Source organism: Eubalaena glacialis, chromosome 19 (genome assembly GCF_028564815.1).
Source record: "Eubalaena glacialis isolate mEubGla1 chromosome 19, mEubGla1.1.hap2.+ XY, whole genome shotgun sequence".
NCBI classification, from domain to species: Eukaryota; Metazoa; Chordata; class Mammalia; order Artiodactyla; family Balaenidae; genus Eubalaena; species Eubalaena glacialis.
This window is the reverse complement of record NC_083734.1, coordinates 8375132-8394621: the sequence shown is the minus strand read 5'-3', so window position 1 is coordinate 8394621 and position 19490 is coordinate 8375132. Positions and strand designations below refer to the sequence as shown.

General features: G+C 44.5%; 1 protein-coding gene across 2 annotated transcripts in view; it reads left to right on the top strand.

Annotated features, from left to right (window-relative positions):
• The window catches only part of USP43 (ubiquitin specific peptidase 43), a 61494-nt gene that overhangs the window by 22442 nt on the left and 19562 nt on the right, over positions 1–19490 (top strand). For both annotated transcript variants that reach the window (XM_061175063.1, XM_061175062.1), the window contains exons 4-10: positions 5209–5301; positions 7242–7377; positions 10282–10417; positions 11712–11847; positions 14007–14118; positions 17419–17522; positions 18643–18720. In XM_061175063.1, coding sequence (XP_061031046.1) covers positions 5209–5301; positions 7242–7377; positions 10282–10417; positions 11712–11847; positions 14007–14118; positions 17419–17522; positions 18643–18720 — 795 coding nt within the window. The remainder of the gene's footprint in view (positions 1–5208; positions 5302–7241; positions 7378–10281; positions 10418–11711; positions 11848–14006; positions 14119–17418; positions 17523–18642; positions 18721–19490) is intronic.

Genomic DNA, 19490 nt, shown 5'->3' with positions numbered 1-19490 from the left:
AGATCTGCCTCCTTTCTCTCCTCATTCTCTCTACCTTCTTCCCTTCTTGTCCACACATCCTCTTTTCCTTCTTTTTTTAAAAAAAAATTTTATTTATTTATTTATTTATTTTTGGCTGTGTTGGGTCTTCGTTTCTGTGCGAGGGCTTTTTCTAGTTGCGGCAAGCGGGGGCCACTCTTCATCACAGTGCGCGGGCCTCTCACTATCGCGGCCTCCTTTGTTGCAGAGCACAGGCTCCAGACGCGCAGGCTCAGTAATTGTGGCTCACGGGCTCAGTTGCTCCGCGGCATGTGGGATCTTCCCAGACCAGGGCTCGAACCTGTGTCCCCTGCATTGGCAGGCAGATTCTCAACCACTGCGCCACCAGGGAAGCCCCAACTCCTGGGTTTTTACATAGTTGTATAACTGGCACGTGCTTTGAAGGAAAAATGGAGGGAGCTTTGAAGTGCATGTTATGGATGTGAAAGAGGAAAAAAACTCGTTTCCCTTTGCGTTACTCTTGACTACTTCCACACTCACAATCCTTCTGACCCCAGATGTGTGGGTGTTTTTCCCACACCAAGCAATTCTGCGATTCTCTCTGGACGCCAACTGAGTGTCCTACAATGTAACTCAATTCTGGCACTACCTAGTTAGAGCGGGCACGGACCCCGCAGGTTAAGGGCTCAGTCCCACCGGACTGCCTCCCCACCGGACACCAATTGCAAGTCCCGGGTCGTCACCTGTGCTGCTGACCGACTGGCTATAAATTGGAGGTTTCCACGACCCCCTCCTCAGGTTCAATGATTTGCTAGAGTGGCTCACAGAACTCAGGAAAACCGTTTACTTACCAGATTACCAGTTGATTTGAAAAGGCTATAACTCAGGAACAGCCAGATGGGAGATTCATAGAGCAAGGTGCTGGGGGAGGGGCGAGGTTCCACACCCCTCCCTGGGTGCACCACCCTCCCAGCACCTCCCCACGGTCACCAACCTGGAAGCTCTCCCAGCCCCTTCTGCTGGGGTTTTTATGGAAGCAACATTATGTAGGCATGATTGATCCAATTATTGGCCATACGTGGTTAACTCAACCTCTGACCCCCTTCTTTTTTTCCCAGGAGGTAGGGGTGGAGCCCAAAGTCCTAGCCCTCTAATCCCATGCTTGGTCCATCTGGCAACCAGCCCCCCTCCTGTGGTTTTCTCTGGGGGCTTTCCAGATATCACCTCATTAGCATAAACTCAGGTGTGGTGGGGTGGGGTTTGTTATGAATAGCAAAAGATGCTCCTTTTACCTTCATTCTTGCTCTTATCACTTCGGAAATTCCAAAAGCTGTAGGAGCTCTGTGCCTGGAACAACTGTTGGAGACCAAATATGTATTTCTTATTATAAATCACAGTATCATAAGGCGTAAGGTGAGTCAGGGGAGGATTCGTGAAGAAGTGACATTTGAGCTGATCTGAGACTGAGGACCGCAAGGACCCTTTGTCAATTACTATAGAATGATGAGTAAGAAGCAAGATATTCATGCTGGAAAAAAAGACTGGTGACAGCTAAAAATAGCTGCTTTCTGCCTGCTGGTCCAGAGTTAAGAAAAAATATAGTTAGAGACGTCCATCTAGGCTAGGACTTTTGAGGTCTGAAAAGTGATTTTCTGTAGCCGTCGGTGGGCACCAGCTCCACACTGGGGCCCCTGAGGGTGGTACTTGCTGTTCTGGACCCTCTTCAGCCTCTTTTCCTGGGGGGGGAGGTTGCCTGGGATGGAGGGCCGCCCTGGCATCGGCCTTTATGAAATTGAAAGCTGGAAATGTTATTATGGGTTAATTCAGAGATCCCTGTTCACTGAGATTCTCCCTCCATCTCCCTTGTCCTCCTTTTTAGGGGGCTGAGTTTTTGCCTTTGGCTGGAGGAGAGAAGGAAGAATAGTACTGGGGTGCTGGAGGTTATAAACTAGAGGACAAATAATTCATTATTCTATATGATTATTAACACAGCCTGAAAACATCTGCAAGTTTAATAGCCAAGGATTGTTGCAACGTTGGAGTTTGGGCTAGAGGTGGGATTGTGTGTGTGTGTGTGTGTTCATCTCTTCACAGCATTCATAGCTTTTATTCACAGAAAGCCTAATCTGGTCCCCGTTACAGGCAGCATTCCCTTTTAGGCAGAGTATGTTTTGGAAGGCTTCCTCAGAACAGATCTTGGAGAGGTGACATTTTTTTTTTTTAAATAAATTTATTTATTTTTTTATTTTTGGCTGTGTTGGGTCTTCGTTTCTGTGCGAGGGCTTTCTCTAGTTGCGGCGAGCGGGGGCCACTCTTCATCGCGGTGCGCGGGCCTCTCACTATCGCGGCCTCTCTTCTTGCAGAGCACAGGCTCCAGACGCGCAGGCTCAGTAGTTGTGGCTCACGGGCCCAGTTGCTCCGCGGCATGTGGGATCTTCCCAGACCAGGGCTCGAACCCGTGTCCCCTGCATTGGCAGGCAGATTCTCAACCACTGCGCCACCAGGGAAGCCCGGAGATGTGACATTTTGCTTGTGCGTCATCATAATTACCTTGCCAGCTTGGACATCCGTCTCGCCAGCCAGCGAGCAGGTGAAGCTGGCCAGGTTGGAGGTGTCAGATGTATATTCAGCAGCAGTGAGAGGCCAGAATGTGAAACGAGCAGTGCCATTTCGGGACATTTGTAACCAGTGGAGAGCAAGGAGCAGTGCTGAGTTTCAGCAGCAGGTGAGAGGCTGGCTTTGGAACAGAAGCAATTTGACAAGGAGGATGAATAGCTTAGGGAGATGGGCAAGTGAACACTGAAGGGCATTGGGGTGATTTTCTGTCTCTTTCCTCTGTGAGTACCTGGGAGATAGTAGGACAGGACCGTGAAGCTCTGGGGGGAGATGGCAAGGACGAAAGGACCCCCAGGCCACATCTGAGGTGTAGATGGAGCCTGGAAACATCTGGAGTTTTCTGTGAAAGTGACACTGCCCTTCCCCCTGATCTGTCGGTCGCACTCACTCTCCTCATTTCTCATCCTTTGAGGAACAGGTGCATTTCATGTCCTCTCTGTGGTTTATTATGAAAACAATATATTTTCCCCATTCTTTAAATACAAAATTAGGCCGTTCTGTGATTTCGCCAAACTACACATCTCTTGCTCCCTGCCAGAGATTCATGGCTTAATCTAAAGGCCATATCCCTGAATCAGTTGACTATGATGTATCTGCAAGAAAAATGCAGGCTCGCTTAGTTTTAGTAGCTTTAAAGAAAAAAATGAATAAGTCAAAGAAAAATACTCCTTCTCATTTGTTCGCTTAAATATGAAACAGGAATTTGGAAATTTCCCAAGGACAAAAATACATGTTTCAGGCCTATGTTACGCCACGGTACATGATGGGTGAGGGGAGGAGAGGGGAGGGAGAGAAGCTGGGGTGGCAGAGTGGCCCCCACAAATGGCGGGTTCCCCTGCTGGTTGGAGCTTGATGTCTTTTTACCAAAATATTGCTATGGTTTTCCCAGAGAGTGATTGAACATTAAATACTCAGGTCTGTACTCCGGTCTGTTTTCTAAAATCATGGTTGGCATTCTATTAACTTGTATCCAGGAAAGCCTACTTGCTATGAGCAGAGCACTTAGGGTCGCCTGGGACAACACCCTGAAAACCTCAGGGGTTCTTGCTGGGCCCTGGCTTTTTCTATTTTGTCTGCTCAATGGAAAACCAATCCAGCAGGACTGGTGCTTTCTGTCGAGATTCAGGAAACCTGATTCTGATTCCAGCTCCGGTTTCCTTGCTGACTTACCCTAGGGCTGTCCAGTGCTGAGAGCAGGGCCTGCGGCGGAGTAGTCTCCCCTATTCCCAAGGAAATTCACGTAGATTTTAGGAGAAGGAATGTAGCATCCAGAAACCCCTTATATCTTGGAAGAATATGGAGCATTATATGATGAAGGAAATAAAATAAGAGCACCCGGGTGGAATATAAAACTTGCCTCTCCCTCTCAGAGATACATGCTAAATATGGGAGTGTTAAATTTCAAAGAGCTTAAAGAATATAAATAAACTATGTGGATCTACTTGTACTAACGACTCTGAAGAAATGATGATGGTCATGGGCTCTGGAACCTGAGCCAGTTCTGCCACTTAAGAGCTGTGTGTCCTTGGGCAAGTGACTTAACCTCTCTGTGTTTCAGTTTTTCTTCTGTAAAATGGGGATCATCCTGGTTATTATGGCTGGCGCACGGGTTAATCCATGCACAATGCCCAGTTTTTAGTAAATTCTTTCACCGTTAGCTGTTACTACTAGCTGCTGTTTTCTGAACTTTGTTTCCTTTAGCCGTACAATAAGGCAGGTGGATTGCATCAGTGGTTCTCCGCCTGGCTGAACACTAGAGTCACCTGGGGAGCTTTTAAAATTCTGATTACTGTGCCTCTCTCTCCCTGCTTCCCTTGAAACAGAATCTCGAGGAGTGGGGCCTGGACATCTGCATTTGAGAAAAGCATCCTATGTGATTCTGGGGCCCAGTGAGGCTGAGACCTTTGAGCTTGAAAGCTGGCACAGTATCTTTCTATTTGGAGGGGTTACAGCATCCCTTCCCATACTCAGTGCACTCATACATGTGACTAAACTTTATCCTTTTTAAGAAATTGAGATGAGTCACATAACATAAAATTAACCATTTTAAGTGTGCAATTCGGCGGAATGTACACCCACCATGGTGTGCAACCACCACTTTTTTCTAGTTCCTGACCATTTTTGTTACCCCCAAAAGAAAACCTGGTACCCATGAAGCAGTCACTCCCCAGGCCTCCCTCTTCTTAGCACCTGGCAACCGCCAATCTGCTTTCTGTCCCTATGGTTTTACCCATTCTGGATATTTCATATAATTGGAATCATAAATATGTGGCCTTTGGTGCCTGGCTTCTTTTACTCACATGATGTTTTCGAGGTTCATTCATGTAACAAGTGTCAGGACCTTGTGGCTGAATAATAATCATTATGTGTCTATAACACATTTTGTTTACCCGTTTACCCATTGATGGACACTTGAGTGGTATCCACCCTTTGACTATTGTGAATAATGCTGCCATGAACCTCTGTGTACAAGGATTTGAATACCTGTTTTCAATTCTTTGTGGTATAGATCTCAGAGTGGAATTGCAATGGTGGCTCTCTAATTAACTTTTTGAGGAACTGCCAAACTGTTCAGTGTGATTAAACTTTAATGTGTATCCTCCACCCTCACAGATCTTCCTTGACCTGTCCCCACTGCCTGAAACAGAGCAACACCTTCGATCCTTTCCTGTGTGTGTCACTGCCTATCCCATTGCGACAGACGAGGTATGTGAGCATCATGCCCGTGAACTTGACTTCCATCCTTGGGAATCTTTTGGGCTTGCAGCTGCATTTTCTCTTTTGCTTCTCTGCCAAGCCTGGCAGCTTGGGGACATTCAATGATTGAATGGGACAATTAACGTGAAAGGTTACAGAGTCCCTTTTTAGCCGAAGAAGGAATTATAAACATGCTTTTGTTTATCAGCCCTGTTGCCAGGCTTACATCTTTGGCCCATTCAGAAGCCGGCACCGGCCAGTTGGTACCACTCAATCAGACAGGGGCGAACTGGAGAAAATCTGTCACCCTCTGCTTTCCCCTGCTTTATTTCCAAATCCTTTTTCCTCTTAGTGAGGGTGTAGGAAAAGGTTTATTTAAGGAGCAAAGAAAAAGGAAAAGGGTTGTTGGGAGATATGAGGAAAAAAAAGAAAAGAGGAGGCAGGGTTAGGTAGGAGGTGTGGTCACTGCAAAAGTAAGAAGCACGTAGCGCAAGCGTCCCAGAAGTCCAGGGCTTAGCAGTGACTGTTAAGGCAATGGCCAGTGTCAGTCTCATGGAATTTTAGCGAACTATATGGGGCGCCTTCACTGTCACGGAAGGCGGCATTTCTTCCCTGGGTTCCTCACCTTTGTAAAAACCATTTCTCTTGCCCTCTGTCTGTTGACATCCTCCATCTTTAGGATGCAGTGAAGACATGACGGCTTTGTAAAGCCTTTCCTGGCAACTTAATCCCCTTTCTGCTCTGAATTCCTGTGCTGCTGATTGTCTATGCCACAAATATAACACTGGCTTATCCTATCATCAGATGATGGCTACTGATAGATATAAGCTGTGATACCTGGCCTGATGCGGCATAGCACAATGGTTAGGACCACTGACTCTGGGGCCAGACTGCCTGGGTTCAAGTCCCAGTTCTGCTAATTAGTTGTATGAATTAGATAATTACTGCAGTATAGAGCAGGGGAAACAGGAGCTGGAGGGGTGAGCCCTGGTGTGCTGCTGGGGGTAGTAGGAAGTAGAACCAGAGAGAGTCCAGAGGGGTTGGGGGGCAGAAGGGCTGTATCCCATCACCAAGGGAGAACTTCAGGAGGAAAGGAGAGCCTCATCAACAGTGTTGAGTTGTCCTGGAAGAAGAAGCTTGACTGCTCTACTTCTCAGACTTCGAAGTTTCTTTTTGCTTAAGATGATCTATGTAACAAACAGAGCCTTGAGACTATATAGATCTGTACAGATGGTCCTTGACTTACGATGGTTTGGTATACAATATTTTGACTTTACAATGGTACGAAAGTGATGCGCATTCAGTAGAAACGGTGCTTCACGTTTTGAATTTTGATCTTTTCCCAGATGAGCAGTATGAGGCATGGTCCTCTGTTGTGAGGCTGGGCAGGGGATCACCACAGCTGCCGGTCCAGCCTGGTGATCACGAGGGTAAACAACCGATACACTTAAAATCCCTGTTTTTCACTTTCCGTATAGTATTCAATAAATTACATGAGCGATTCGACGCTTTATTAGCACGGAAGCTTTGTGTTAGATGATTTGGCCCAACTGTAGGCGAATGTAAGTGTTCTGAGCACGTTCAAGGTAGGCGGGGCTAAGCTGTGATGTTCGGTAGTTTAGTTTTATTAAATGTATTTTCGATTTAAGATAGTTTCAATTTACAATGAATGGGTTTATCGGGATGTAATCCCATCATAAGTTGAGGAAGGTCTGTATTGTGATTCTTAATCAAATATCTTTTATTTTTAACTTGCTGGCAAAGTACACTCAGCTGAGACCCTTGGAGATTTGGCTCTCCACTGCCACCTGGTGACAGCATACATAAAGGGCAATGACCCGACCAGGAAGCAGAGATTTGCCTAAGTGCTGAACTTGATCCATTATCAGTGATGGTGGCAACAATCCATGTCAGTCCTTTAAGGATGTGGCCTCCTTCCTATTTTCCAGATTCTTGAGCGTCACCTTGGTCTTCCCCTCTAAGAGCCAGCGGTTCCTGCGGGTTGGCCTGGCCGTGCCAATCCTCAGCACGGTGGCAGCCCTGAGGAAGATGGTTGCAGAGGAAGGTGGCATCCCTGTGGATGAGGTGTGATGGGGCCTGGTGATGGGATGATGGATGCTAACTGGGCTGGCTGTCTAGGGTGTTTAGGTTAATTTCTGGCTCCTGGTGACTCCTGAGTGACTCATGAGTTTCTGTTTGATTAATAGTCCCTGGTGTCTGTGCTGACGGGGCCTTGGCCTCTCCCTGCATTTTCACAGAACAACCAGAAAAGGATACCACCTTTGTCTTCCAAGAAAGTGATGATGATTACGAGCATCATCATTTCAACAATAGCTGACTCTCAGTAGAGCTTACGAAGTGCTGAGTACCGTTCTATGAACTTTATAGCTCATTTACTCCTCACCACCATCCTGTGAGGTAGATATTACGATTATCCTCATGTTAGCAGCAAGCACTGAGAAGTTGAGTGACTTGCCCAAGGTCACACAGCTGGTAAGTGGCTGGACCAGGATTTGAAATCAAACGCAGATGGTTTGATTTCACAACCACTATTCTATACTTTCACTCCCGAGAATATAAGCCAGGAGACTGAAGGGACAATAAATGAAATATAAGGAACTCCTGAAGGAACTTGTGGTGTGTACATGAGAGAGGCAATTTGGAGGAGAGTGGGATGGACGTACTCCAATGTTTTTTTTTTTTTTTTTTGAGCGTCTTGGTAAAGAGTTTGGATTCACTTGACTTTGGAGGGCAGACTCCTAACAGGGACCCCCATGAAAGGACAGGGTAGAAGTGATGGTGGTGAAAAGCAATGCAGTATGATGAAAAGGGCTCGCAGTGGGGTTCTAATTGTGATTCAGTCCCTTCTAGTTTTCTGACCTTGGACAAAGTAATTGGTCCTCTGTTTCTTTAACTGTAAAATGGAAATTTTACACTTCCCTGGTGACCTCGTGGGATTGTTTTCTAATTAAAGAGTATTTTTAACCTTTTTGTTAAGGAATAACATAGGTATAAGAAAGTGTCCATGTCTTAGGGTTATAACTTGTTGAATTTTTACATGCGTGTACATACGTGTAACCACCATGATTATGGAGGCTTTCCATCACCCCAGTGGACTCCTTCCTGCCCCCACCCAGTCAATCCCTCTGACCTCTCTCACCGTTTTAATGAGGATCTCAACTGGGGAAAAAAATGTGTGTATCTTGCTTTGTAAACCCAAAGTGCTATATGGGAATCTATAGTGAGGGAGAGAGTAGGACAGTGGGTGAGAGAGAGTCTTGGGGGGAAAAATAGCAGTAATAAAAGATCAAAAGGGGGGGGAAGTCTAAGAGAGGTAGAGTTTGAAACTTTAAGAGAGTAAAAGGACTGTCAGGAATTTAAAAGGCATGATGGGGACCTCCCTGGTGGTGCAGTGGTTAAGAGTCTGCCTGCCAATGCAGGGGACATGGGTTTGAGCCCTGGTCCAGGAAGATCCCACATGCCACGGAGCAGCTAAGCCCGGGTGCCACAACTACTGAGCCTGTGCTCCAAAACCCCCAAGCCACAACTGCTGAGCCTGCATGCCACAACTACTGAAGCCCGTGTGCCTAGAGCCCATGCTCCGCAATAAGAGAAGCCACCACAACGAGAAGCCCGCACACCGCAGCAAAGAGTAGCCCCCGCTCGCTGCAACTAGAGAAAGCCCGCACACAGCAACGAAGACCCAACACAGCCAAAAATAAATTAAAAAAAAAAAAGACTTATAAATAAATAAATAAATAAATAAATAAATAAAAGGCATGATGTGTTTGTTCAGGGAGACAGGAGTCACTTGGGATTCCAAAGTCCACAGGTGGGCATTTTGATTGGAACTAAAAATCTATTGTGATATTTTGTTTCAACTGGCAAGTTTACTCCATCAGTGATCATGGACAAGTTTGGATTTATTTATATCATCTTATTTTATGCTTTCTATTTACCCTGCTTTTCCTTTGTTTCTTTTTTCTCTCCTTTACTGCTTCTTTTGGATGGAGCAATTTTTCTTTATTTCATCTCTTCTGGTTTGGGACATATACATTATATTTCTATGCTCTTACTGGTTATCATTAAAATATCAACATGCATAACTAACAAAGTCTTATGTTAATCTTCCCAGACAACACAATTTATGCTTTAATTTCCCTTATACCTTTTTGATTTAGATATTATTGTAGATGGATGTTGTTATCCAGTGTTTGAATCCCTCCTCCCTTTTCTCACAGGTTACAGTAGTAGTAATAGTTGTTATCATTAGAGGTTTATATAGTCAATATGTATTTACACTTACCAATGTTTACCATTTCTTTGCTTCATCATTTCTTCTTGCAATTCAAGTTTTCCTTCTGAGGTCAGTTTCTTTGTTTTAACCCTGACATGTATCTTTTGTATCTTTTACAAGAGAATTTCTCAGCCAGTGTGCCTTGAATGGGTTATGTGTGCTGACTTGTTGGTTCCTTCAGCTCTTGAGGGGACAGAGTTGAGTCTTGGGAAGACAGGACCCTCAAGGCAGTCACTCCTCTCATCCACTACAAAACTAGCTTCTTCTGCTCACCTCAGTGTTCCATGAAAATATTTTCCACATATGATATAGCATGAAAAAAGTTGGCAATACTATTTAAGAGTTCTTTGAGTGGAGTTCTGTTAGTGATAAGTACTCTCACTTTGCTTATCTGAAGTGGCTTCATTTTAGGCTTATTTTTGCACGATAGTTTAGCTGGGTATAAAACTTTAGATTTTCAGTTTTCTTCTCCCTACTCTTCCTTCAGCACTTTGATATTCTATTGTTGCAGTTGAGATGTCTGTGGTCAATCTAATTCTTACACCTACTGTGTTTTATTACTAAAAATAAGTAACCACTTAGGAAGAAGGAAAAGGCAAAAGAGAGGTTTCAGACTATCAGTCACTTTTAGACTGCTTCTTTGTTAAGTTCCCTTTGAGAAACAAGAGGGAAAATGATCCTCCTCATTCCAGGTGATCTTGGTTGAACTTCATCCCAGTGGACTCCAGCGGTCTTTCTTTGATGAAGAGGACTTGAATACTATTGCAGAGGGAGATAATGTGTATGCCTTCCAAGCCCCTCCATCACCTGGCCAGGAGATGCTCTCAGGTACAAGAGTGCTTTGCATAATTTTATTTGGATATTATGAGTTATAGGTTTGAGAGGATACTCATTGGGTGCTAAGGCATAAGACACTTAATTTTAGTACTTGGAAATATCAGGCTTATTTTCTCCGATAGTTGTTGTACAGATGGTTGATTATAAAAATTAATCAACTAAGACAGGGGTTCTTGAAAACTTAGTATCAGAGTCACCTGGAGGTCTTGTTTAAACAGATTTCTGAGCCCTACCCACAGTGTTTTTGACTCCGTAGGCCAGGAGTGGGGCCTGAGAAATTACATGTCCAGCAAGTTCCCAGGTGATGCCGATGCTGCTGGTCCTGGTACCACATTTTGAGAACCACTATTCAGAATAGGTGTTGGGGTAATCTTTGTCTTCAGGACTCTTATGGTTCAAGGTCAGTGCTTGAAGTAAAACTGTTACAAACTGGAGCAGTAGATGGCCAAAGAGATTATTAAATGACTTTTTGTTAACAGTCCCACTTCCCTATGTTAACTTTTCCTAAACTTCGGATAGGCAAAGATGGTCAGTTTCTGACAGCCTTTCATTGTAGGTCAGTATCCATTTTGGTCCAATTAGCCAGTCAGTAAGGCTCATATTTAGAGGACCTTGTGCCAGTGTTACACTCATACCCCAAATGAATCCTATGCCCTGGACCATATCCTCGGCCAGCCTAGGTGGCAGGCAGGCTGTGGGAACCAAGTGTCTGCAGTTGCTCTGAGTCAACAGAGAGACTCTGGGCCTGGAACAGGACATTGACAGGCCCTGATTATGTGAAAACTCAGTGAAATAGCCCTCATTTCAAATTCAGTCACAGGACACATCTGTGCCTTAAAAGTAAAATTTCAGAGCTGATTGGAAATTGAGGATGGTCCAATTCCTCTACTTCCACAACAATAAAGATTCTTACCTTCTCTCTGTACTCCTTAATGTTGGCGTTCTAAGAGAGCGGATACTCTACAGCTCTCTGATCAAAGCATACAAGCAACCAAAATCATTTTGGTGTATTTTTCAGATTGGCTTTGAAAAGTATTAATTAAAATCCCTGCCTATACTTTAAAATTGGCTGACCACAACAGCAAATTCACTACCATGTATATTATTTTATGCCAGGTGCCTGATGGAACAAGTGCCATGAACCTTAATATCACTTCCCCTGAAGCCCTCCAGTGTCTCCCAAGGGTGGTTAATGGATGATCAAAGAGAAGAGGGGCTAGAAGCCAGGGTTCTGACCCAGCGCAGCAGCTCCTTTAAGAACGCAAATGTAATTCTCGCCCTTCAGCTCGTCCATCTGGTCTACCCGTCTCCCCACGCTTGGCAGTCCGCGAGGGTCAGCGATTATCCCTGCCCGTCCACAGTGAGACCACGGTGCTAATCCTCTTCTGTAATTTGGTGGGCTCAGGGCAGCAGGCCAGCAGGTATGTTTAACTTCATCCTTCTTTTACATGATGTCTGGGTTGTGTCGACATGTAGTTGGAATTTGCGCTAGAATAATTCTAATTTGAAAAAAAATTAAATATCCATTCTCAAAGTTGATCAGCAAGGAGTAGGGAGTAACGTACTTCCTGATCAAGAGGATCAGAAATAACTGCCTTAAGCAGATGGCTAACATTGTCCTTAACAATTGAGCATCGGAGGTTTCCCTATTGGTTTTAGGAACAATGATTTTTGCTCTCACCATTATTTTATACTGTGTTGTAAGGCCTAGGCAGTGCAGTAAGACAAGGGAAAAAGAAACTGGCTATTTGAAAGAGGAGGTAAAATGACCACTATTTGCAAATTATATTATTTTCTATCCAGAAAACCAAGAACTTGAAAGTAATTAGAACTAATGAAAGAGTTCAGGAAAGTGACTGGTTGCATAACAAATATACAAAACCAGATAGTTTTCTTATAGAATGCAAATAAAATGTTTAAAAGATATTACTCCAATGAAAAAAATTTAGATGGATAAAATGTTTGTAAAATTTATCTGGAAGAACAAACTCGTAAGAGTAGCCAGAAAATATTGGGGGCAGGAGAAAGAAGGAAGAGGGATTGTTCTAGTAAAACAGAATAAAGTTTTAATTATTAGAATATTGTGATATAGGCGGAAGAATATACACTTAAATCAATGACACAGAACAGGTCAAGTGTACTACAGTATTTGTTATATGATAAAAATGGTGTATTTCATATTAGTAAGGAGTGAATGAATTATTTAATACTAAGCCTGGGCTAACTGATATTTTGCTTTCTTTTTATTTTAAATAATCAATTTTTTTACTCCCGCCATAAATTCATATGTATAAATTGATTGGAGAGGTAATTACAGAAAAGGAAACCATAAAATAACTTGAAGGTAATGTAGGGGAATATTTATATCTTTGAGTTGGGGGCTATTTTAACACCTAAGGCAGGAGGCTATCAAGGAAAAGTCTAATGTTTTAAATACATGTGAAATGCTAAGCTAAAAGCAAATTTGAAAGGCAAAGCACAAACGAAGAAAAATATTTACATCATGTGACAGCTGAAAGATGCATATCCATCACATAAAACCTAGCTCTCAGATTAGGGAGAGAAATAATATTCTTTTAGTAAAATGAGCCACAGAGATGAACATTAATTAACAGAAGAGATACAGGCATAGGTAATATTCAGCTTCATTAGTAGTAGAAGAAATTCTGATGGCAATAGCAAGATGCTATACTTAACCTTTCAGACTATTAAAGAACTTTAAAAAATTGATAATACTCATTCTGGGCAAGTGTCAAGAGAATGGGGCACATGCTTCACGGGTAAATTGGTGTGGCTTTTCTAGAGAGCAGGTTGGAAATAAATAGCTTTGGTCTTATTTCCACTTCTGGAACTTTATCCCAAAGAAACAATTAGTCATGTGCACCCAAAGGCGTAGGCAAAAGAACGTGTATAGTTCCTGCCATGAGCAAGCATTGCTTAAATAAAAAATTGGAAACAACCCAAATGCCTAGTAATAGAGGATAAGGTAAATAAACCCATCTGTCTATTCAACAATTGATGCCCAGTGCCCTTGCCCATCCAGGTGCACCAGCTCGTATTTATGCTGTATTTTAGCAAAGTTAATTCAACAGTAACACATTCTTACCCCATTGGATCTTCACACAGCCTTGCAGGTGGGGCCAGAGAGCAGTCAAAGGTCAGTGATTTGTCCAGAGGCACCCAGGGCAGAGCTGGAATTGACAGCCGGCAGTCTGGGCACCACAAGCTCACTGCTGCGTGCTCATGGGATCGGGATATGGAAAGCATTCCCAGTTGCGAGAATATTCCTGATACACAAAGCCATCGATGTGTCCACTGGGCTTATCTCTGCCTGGCTTTCCTCTGGGTCCTGTGTTCTCTTAGTCTGCTCTTTCTCTGGGGAAGAGGGTTTCCCAGCCACCTCTTTACACTGCCATGTCTCCATTCGTAACGAGGGTCTCAGATGGGCAATTTTGTATTGTGTTTTGTGTTCAACTCTTATCCAGTTGAGAGAAGCCAGTGAGTAGAGCCAATGCTCTTGACTGTTGGGTATTGTTGGTTTTTCTTTTGCCGAAATAACCTCATTTCCTTGGATTTCCAGGTTTGGGCCACCTTTCCTGATGAGGGAAGACAGAGCCATCTCATGGGTCCAGCTCCATCAGTGCATTCTCAGCAAGGTCCGCTATCTCATGAAGAGCGAGGCTCCCGTACAGGTCAGTGTGTGTGTGTGTGTGTGTGTTGTCGGGGGGTGGGGTGTGGAGAGAGGGGTGTAAGAATCTAGTGGTAGCTCAGGGGAGACAAGCATTTGCTGTCAATGACAGTGTTCACACTGTCGTATCAAGCAACTTTGATTTATATGCAAGAAAATAACCGTTTTATGGTCCGTGCTGTTTCTCTCTTTGTGGCATTACAAAATACCTTTCATGGACGGAGCTTTTGCTCGTTAAATCTTTCAAAACATCATTGGAAGAAAGAGTGGGATTTACATCATTCATCTCAATTTTGTATATTTATGGCTTCCCATAGTTCTTCCTGGAGGGGAACTTATTGTAATAAACTGTAACTTATACATTTGGATCAAAAATTTCAAGGGACTTGAGGTATAACTTCTGTGGAAAATTAAAATCAATGTTTATGTCCAAATATGAAAACCTAGGTATTAAAACAATTTTGTCCAGTTTTCGAAAAACAGGTTAAAAACTCAAGGGGAAACACCTTTTTGCCTTGCTCATTTATTTATTCTCAGACTGGTAGTTTCCAAATAAAAACAACAAATTCTAAAACCATTCCTTTCAGCCCCGATAGTATCAGAACCTGTTCTGATGGCTGCTTGGCATAGAAGACTTTGACATGTTTAGGGACACATCAGTAGCCTCAGAATTTTGTTTTCCCCCAACTACTCTCTAAGTGAGAACTTTTCATTTGGGGGATGTACCAAACATTTCAGAGGGATTTCTGCATAGTTCTTCGTAATTCATGTGCCTTCCTGCTTCGGGAAAACCGTACATTTGATTCGGGATTTACACCAAATACCAGTTGCTTAAGACCTTTTCTACATTTGTACCAAATCTTTATCTCCAAAGGATTTTTGCTTCATGAACTGCCCAGCAGATCTGCCATGGTGCCCAAATTAGAAACTCGAACTTCTCCCCAAGTAGGTCAGAATATCTAGTAATAGCTTTAGCTTTCCCCAAACCCTGTGCTCCTGGCTGTTGAGAGTGGATGAAACGGCTTTCATGCAAACGTTGAACTCAGCTGTTCTTATTCTCCCCCTGGTCTCCCATGTGCTTTTGCCTCTGCATCTCTCCAGTCATTTCAATTTCAGAGACTGATGAAGCAGTCAATGGGGCCTGCAAAATTCTAATACAGGCAACCTCCAACTCAGCTATGGACGCTTGTCCACAGATACAGTGACAAATATGTGGATGCCCATGGTTTTATGTAAGAATAATGTGTTCTAAGTGGTTGTGAGGCTCCCAGGCTAGCTCACCCATCTAACCCATAGGCTTTTATATTTTGGTTTTTGTTGTTGTTGTTGTTTTGGCCGCTCTGCCTGGCTTGCGGCATCTTAGTTCCCCGACCAGGGATCGAACCCTGGCCCCAGCAGTGAAAGCGCCGAGTCCTAACCACCTGACCGCCAGGGAATTCCCAAGGCTTTTATATTTTGAAGAGTTTGAAAAGAATTTGAAAAGTATTGGTAATAATTTGGAAAGAATCCTGTCAGCCTTCTCAACATTGAACCAAAGAGATTAAAAGTAGTGAACATATATTGAAGGTTCCAAAGTGAATTTCCCTAGCCGAGAATAAAGGACAGGAAAATGTCTCTTACAAAAATGACCGATTTGCTGGATGGGATTAATTTGCATGAATTATGAAAAAAAGAGATTGATCATTGCCTAGGAATTTTTCTGGTTCCTTTGTAAATTTTCTTTGTGGGCAGGCAGGGCGAGCTGCTTCCAGGCAGTGTAGGTGCCTTATTATGTTGCCATCCAAACAGCAAAGCTCCGTTAGGGGTGCCAGGAAAAAGAGCTTTCCCCCCTAGATTTAACTAACTTCTCCTTGGGAAGTACACCCTCGCATGGCCAGCCCTGAATCCAAGCCCCTGAAGTCAGCTTGCTTCCAGCCATCAGTTTTGTGTTTGTTGAAGCGGCAGGTCAGTTAGAGTATAGGTATAGTCCAGTGAGGCGTCCACACTCCCCAAATGTCACACTTATTGCCCCTCTCCCCGTCAGCTGCCACAGCCCAGGAGTCGGCTCACAGCTCCCTGAGTATGTTTTGGGTCACACTGTCTTTGCCCTATTCCTGTTTCTTTGAATTATAATGTTTTCCCTCTCTTCTGCCTGAATTCAACCTACATTTCATCACTGTTTTTTAAGTAGAGATTTCTGCCACTTATCTTTGCCAGAGTTTGTAAGAACATTTCATTTTTTTCTAGTCGTGGCCAGGGTCATCAGTGACAGTTTTAAGAACTGCATTTCCATTGCTTGAAGAGACCATTGATTTTTTTTTTTTTAGACATTATGGTAAAATGTGTGTAATGTGTATTGTAACCGTTCACAAATGTACATGAATTATATTCACCATGCTGCATAACCATCACCACTATACTCCCCAGATTTTTCACCATACCCACAAAAATTATACCCATTAAATAACAACTCCCTGTTGCCCCAGCCCCTAGCCCGTGAGAACCTCCATTCTACTTTCTGTCTCTATGAATTTGGCTACTCTAGGGACCTCATATAAACAGAATCATACAATATTTGCCCTCCTGTGTCTGGCTTATTTCACTAAGCAAAATATTTTCAAGGTCCATCCATGTTGTAGCATGCATCTGAATTTTCTTCCTTTTGAAGGTTGAGTAATATTCCATTGTGCGTATATACCACATTTTGTTTATCCATCCATCTGTTGATGGATACTTGGGTTGCTTCTACCTGTTGACTATTGTGAATAAGGCTGTTTAAGGCTCACTTCAATTTCAGAAAAGTTAAAATATGAAAAAAATGTCCATCTTAGAATAACAACATAGGTGGTATTTCTTTTATGCAGCTTATTTTGACATGTATAAGTACTTATTTAGCATTTGAGACATAAAATGTACACTAACTTGCTTTTAGATAATTGCCTCATTTTGGTAATCTGGTGACGATAATAATCATCTTAATAAAGTAAATTAGCTGTTAATAATTAATGAACAGAATTGGTTTAATTCCCCATTAACTGTGCCAACATTTGCCCCAATTAAACCTGTGTTATTTTAAATCACAATGTTCACTGTTTTGGAGAATTTAACGTGTAACACAGTATTAGATCACTATGTTAAAAGGTATAGGGTGTATCTTCTAAAAAAACTGAAGCCTTTATATCTCTGGATTTGGAATAATTATTAAGGGCATATTCAAAATACACTATAAGCAAAATGTTACATTTTCTGAGTAACTTCTTTGCACTTAACCGTCTGATTCGCACCAACATGTGTGATGACCTGCTTCCTGTTCTCGGCCTGGCAGAACCTGGGGTCACTGTTCTCCATCCGGGTTGTGGGGCTGTCCCTGGCCTGCAGCTACTTGTCCCCAAAGGACAGCCAGCCCCTCCATCACTGGGCAGTTGACAGGTAAGGGGATGCTCCAGACGTGGTAAGAGAATGCATACGTTCCCACCTGACTAGACTCCTTCAAGGCTGTGTATCAGTAAGACTGATGACAATCTTAGCTGCCCTTGGTCTTCAGCACCAGCGCCTGGGTTAGGTCCTTATACACATTCTGTGCTTTCAACCCTCATGTCTAGAGCGGGACCGACGGCCACTTCAGAGATGGGGAGACACTGAGGTTCCCAATGATTAGTGAATTTACGCACATTCACGCGTCTGGTTAAGGACTGTGTACCTTCTGTGAGCTCAAAACCTGTTTTTGAATCATCCTGGTGACAGTTAGGGACGCATGTGACATCTCCACTTTTTTCTTGCAATACATTCAAAACCTTCTTTTAGGTGCAGACCCTCCTGTCTGTCACTTGTATATATGCGTCTTGGTTGTTTTTTGTTGTTTTTTGGCCACGCTGCGCGGCTTGCAGGATCTTAGTTCCCTGACCTGGGATCGAACCCATGCCCCATGCACTGGAAGCATGGAGCCCTAACCACTGGACCGCCAGGGAAGTCCCCATATGTGTCCTGTTGATTTCACATCTTCCACTCCCTCCTTGTCCTGTCTCTTCCGCATTAAGGCCAGACAACCTCTTCTGAAATGGGCTGAGCCCAAAAAGCTGGAGAGAGCGATGGGTTGATTCACGCTGAGATTTTCTGGGCATGGGAGGGTCTGGAAGGGGAAGCCCTTTTAGGTCGTGGAGGCGGAGCGGCAGCTGCTCCTTTCACTGTGCAGTGGAGGAAAACCTAGCAGCTCCTTTGAGGCGCCGGCAGAACTGGGTATTTGCTGAGGACGTTCAAGCAGAACGGCCCCCTCGACACTGAGAAGATGGCTGGGGCTGCAGTGGGAGGGCTGAGTCGTGGCCTTGCAGCCACCAAATCCTCGGAGCTCACCAGCTCCCAGGGGAGCAAGGACAGAGGCTTCAGGGGTAGATTAAGGACCAAGTCTTCTGCAGACAGCACCTCCCCAGACCCCCGACCTCGGTTTCCATGCAGCTTTGGACATTTCTGTTGGGAACATCAGTCCTGGGGGTGGAGGAGAGAGTGGGAAGCAGGCTGCACGCCTTTGATGGGCTCCCTGTTCTCTCATCAGGGCTCTGCACCTCAGGAGGCCGGGAGGCCCCCCGCACATCAAACTGGCCGTGGAGTGGGACAGTGGCACCAAAGAGCAGTGAGTCCAGCAGAGCCCAGCTCTGGCAGAGGAGACGGGGCTGTCCGTGCACACGGACCTTCCTGCGCCAGTTCCCCTGATGCGACAGTGGGGTGTACGATGCCCCCCGGATGCCGTGTGGCCCATTCCTCAGAGAAGCCCCAATGGCAATTGTCTGTATATAAACAACAGCGACAGGAGTAGTAATAACGGTGGCTGTGGGTGGTGTGAGTGGTGGTAACAGTCACAGTTGGAAATGGTGAGGTGACACTTACCCACTCACCCCGTGCCAGCCACTGCTCCGAGCACATTACATCCATGCAGTTTATTTCATGCATCAGTTCCTGTGCGGTAGGTCCGACCCGAATCCACATCGTCAGATGTGGAAACTGAGGCACAGAGAGGTTAAACGGTTGCTCAGTGTCACACAGCCCCTGCCTGGCAGAGCCGGGCTTTGAACCCAGACTGTCGCCTCAAGTCCATGCTCTTAATCACTCAGCGTGGCTGCTTCTCTAACACCGAGTGCATCTGCCCGACTTCGGGAAACGACACTGTTCAGCCCGGCGAGTGTTTATTAATCTCCTACTAGGTGCCAGGCCCTGCAACACGACATGAAACAAAAATGAGTAAGCCAAGGGCTCGGTCCCTCTCTGGGTCCGTGGGGGGACTGAGAAGTCCAGTAAAAGCGAGTGGGTGCCCCGGGAGCCCTGGAAAGGGGGCCTTTGCCTCCCGGGCAGATGCTTTGCACCCCGTTAGCTGGGAGTAGGGCCCCCTCAGGGGTGAGACCCCGC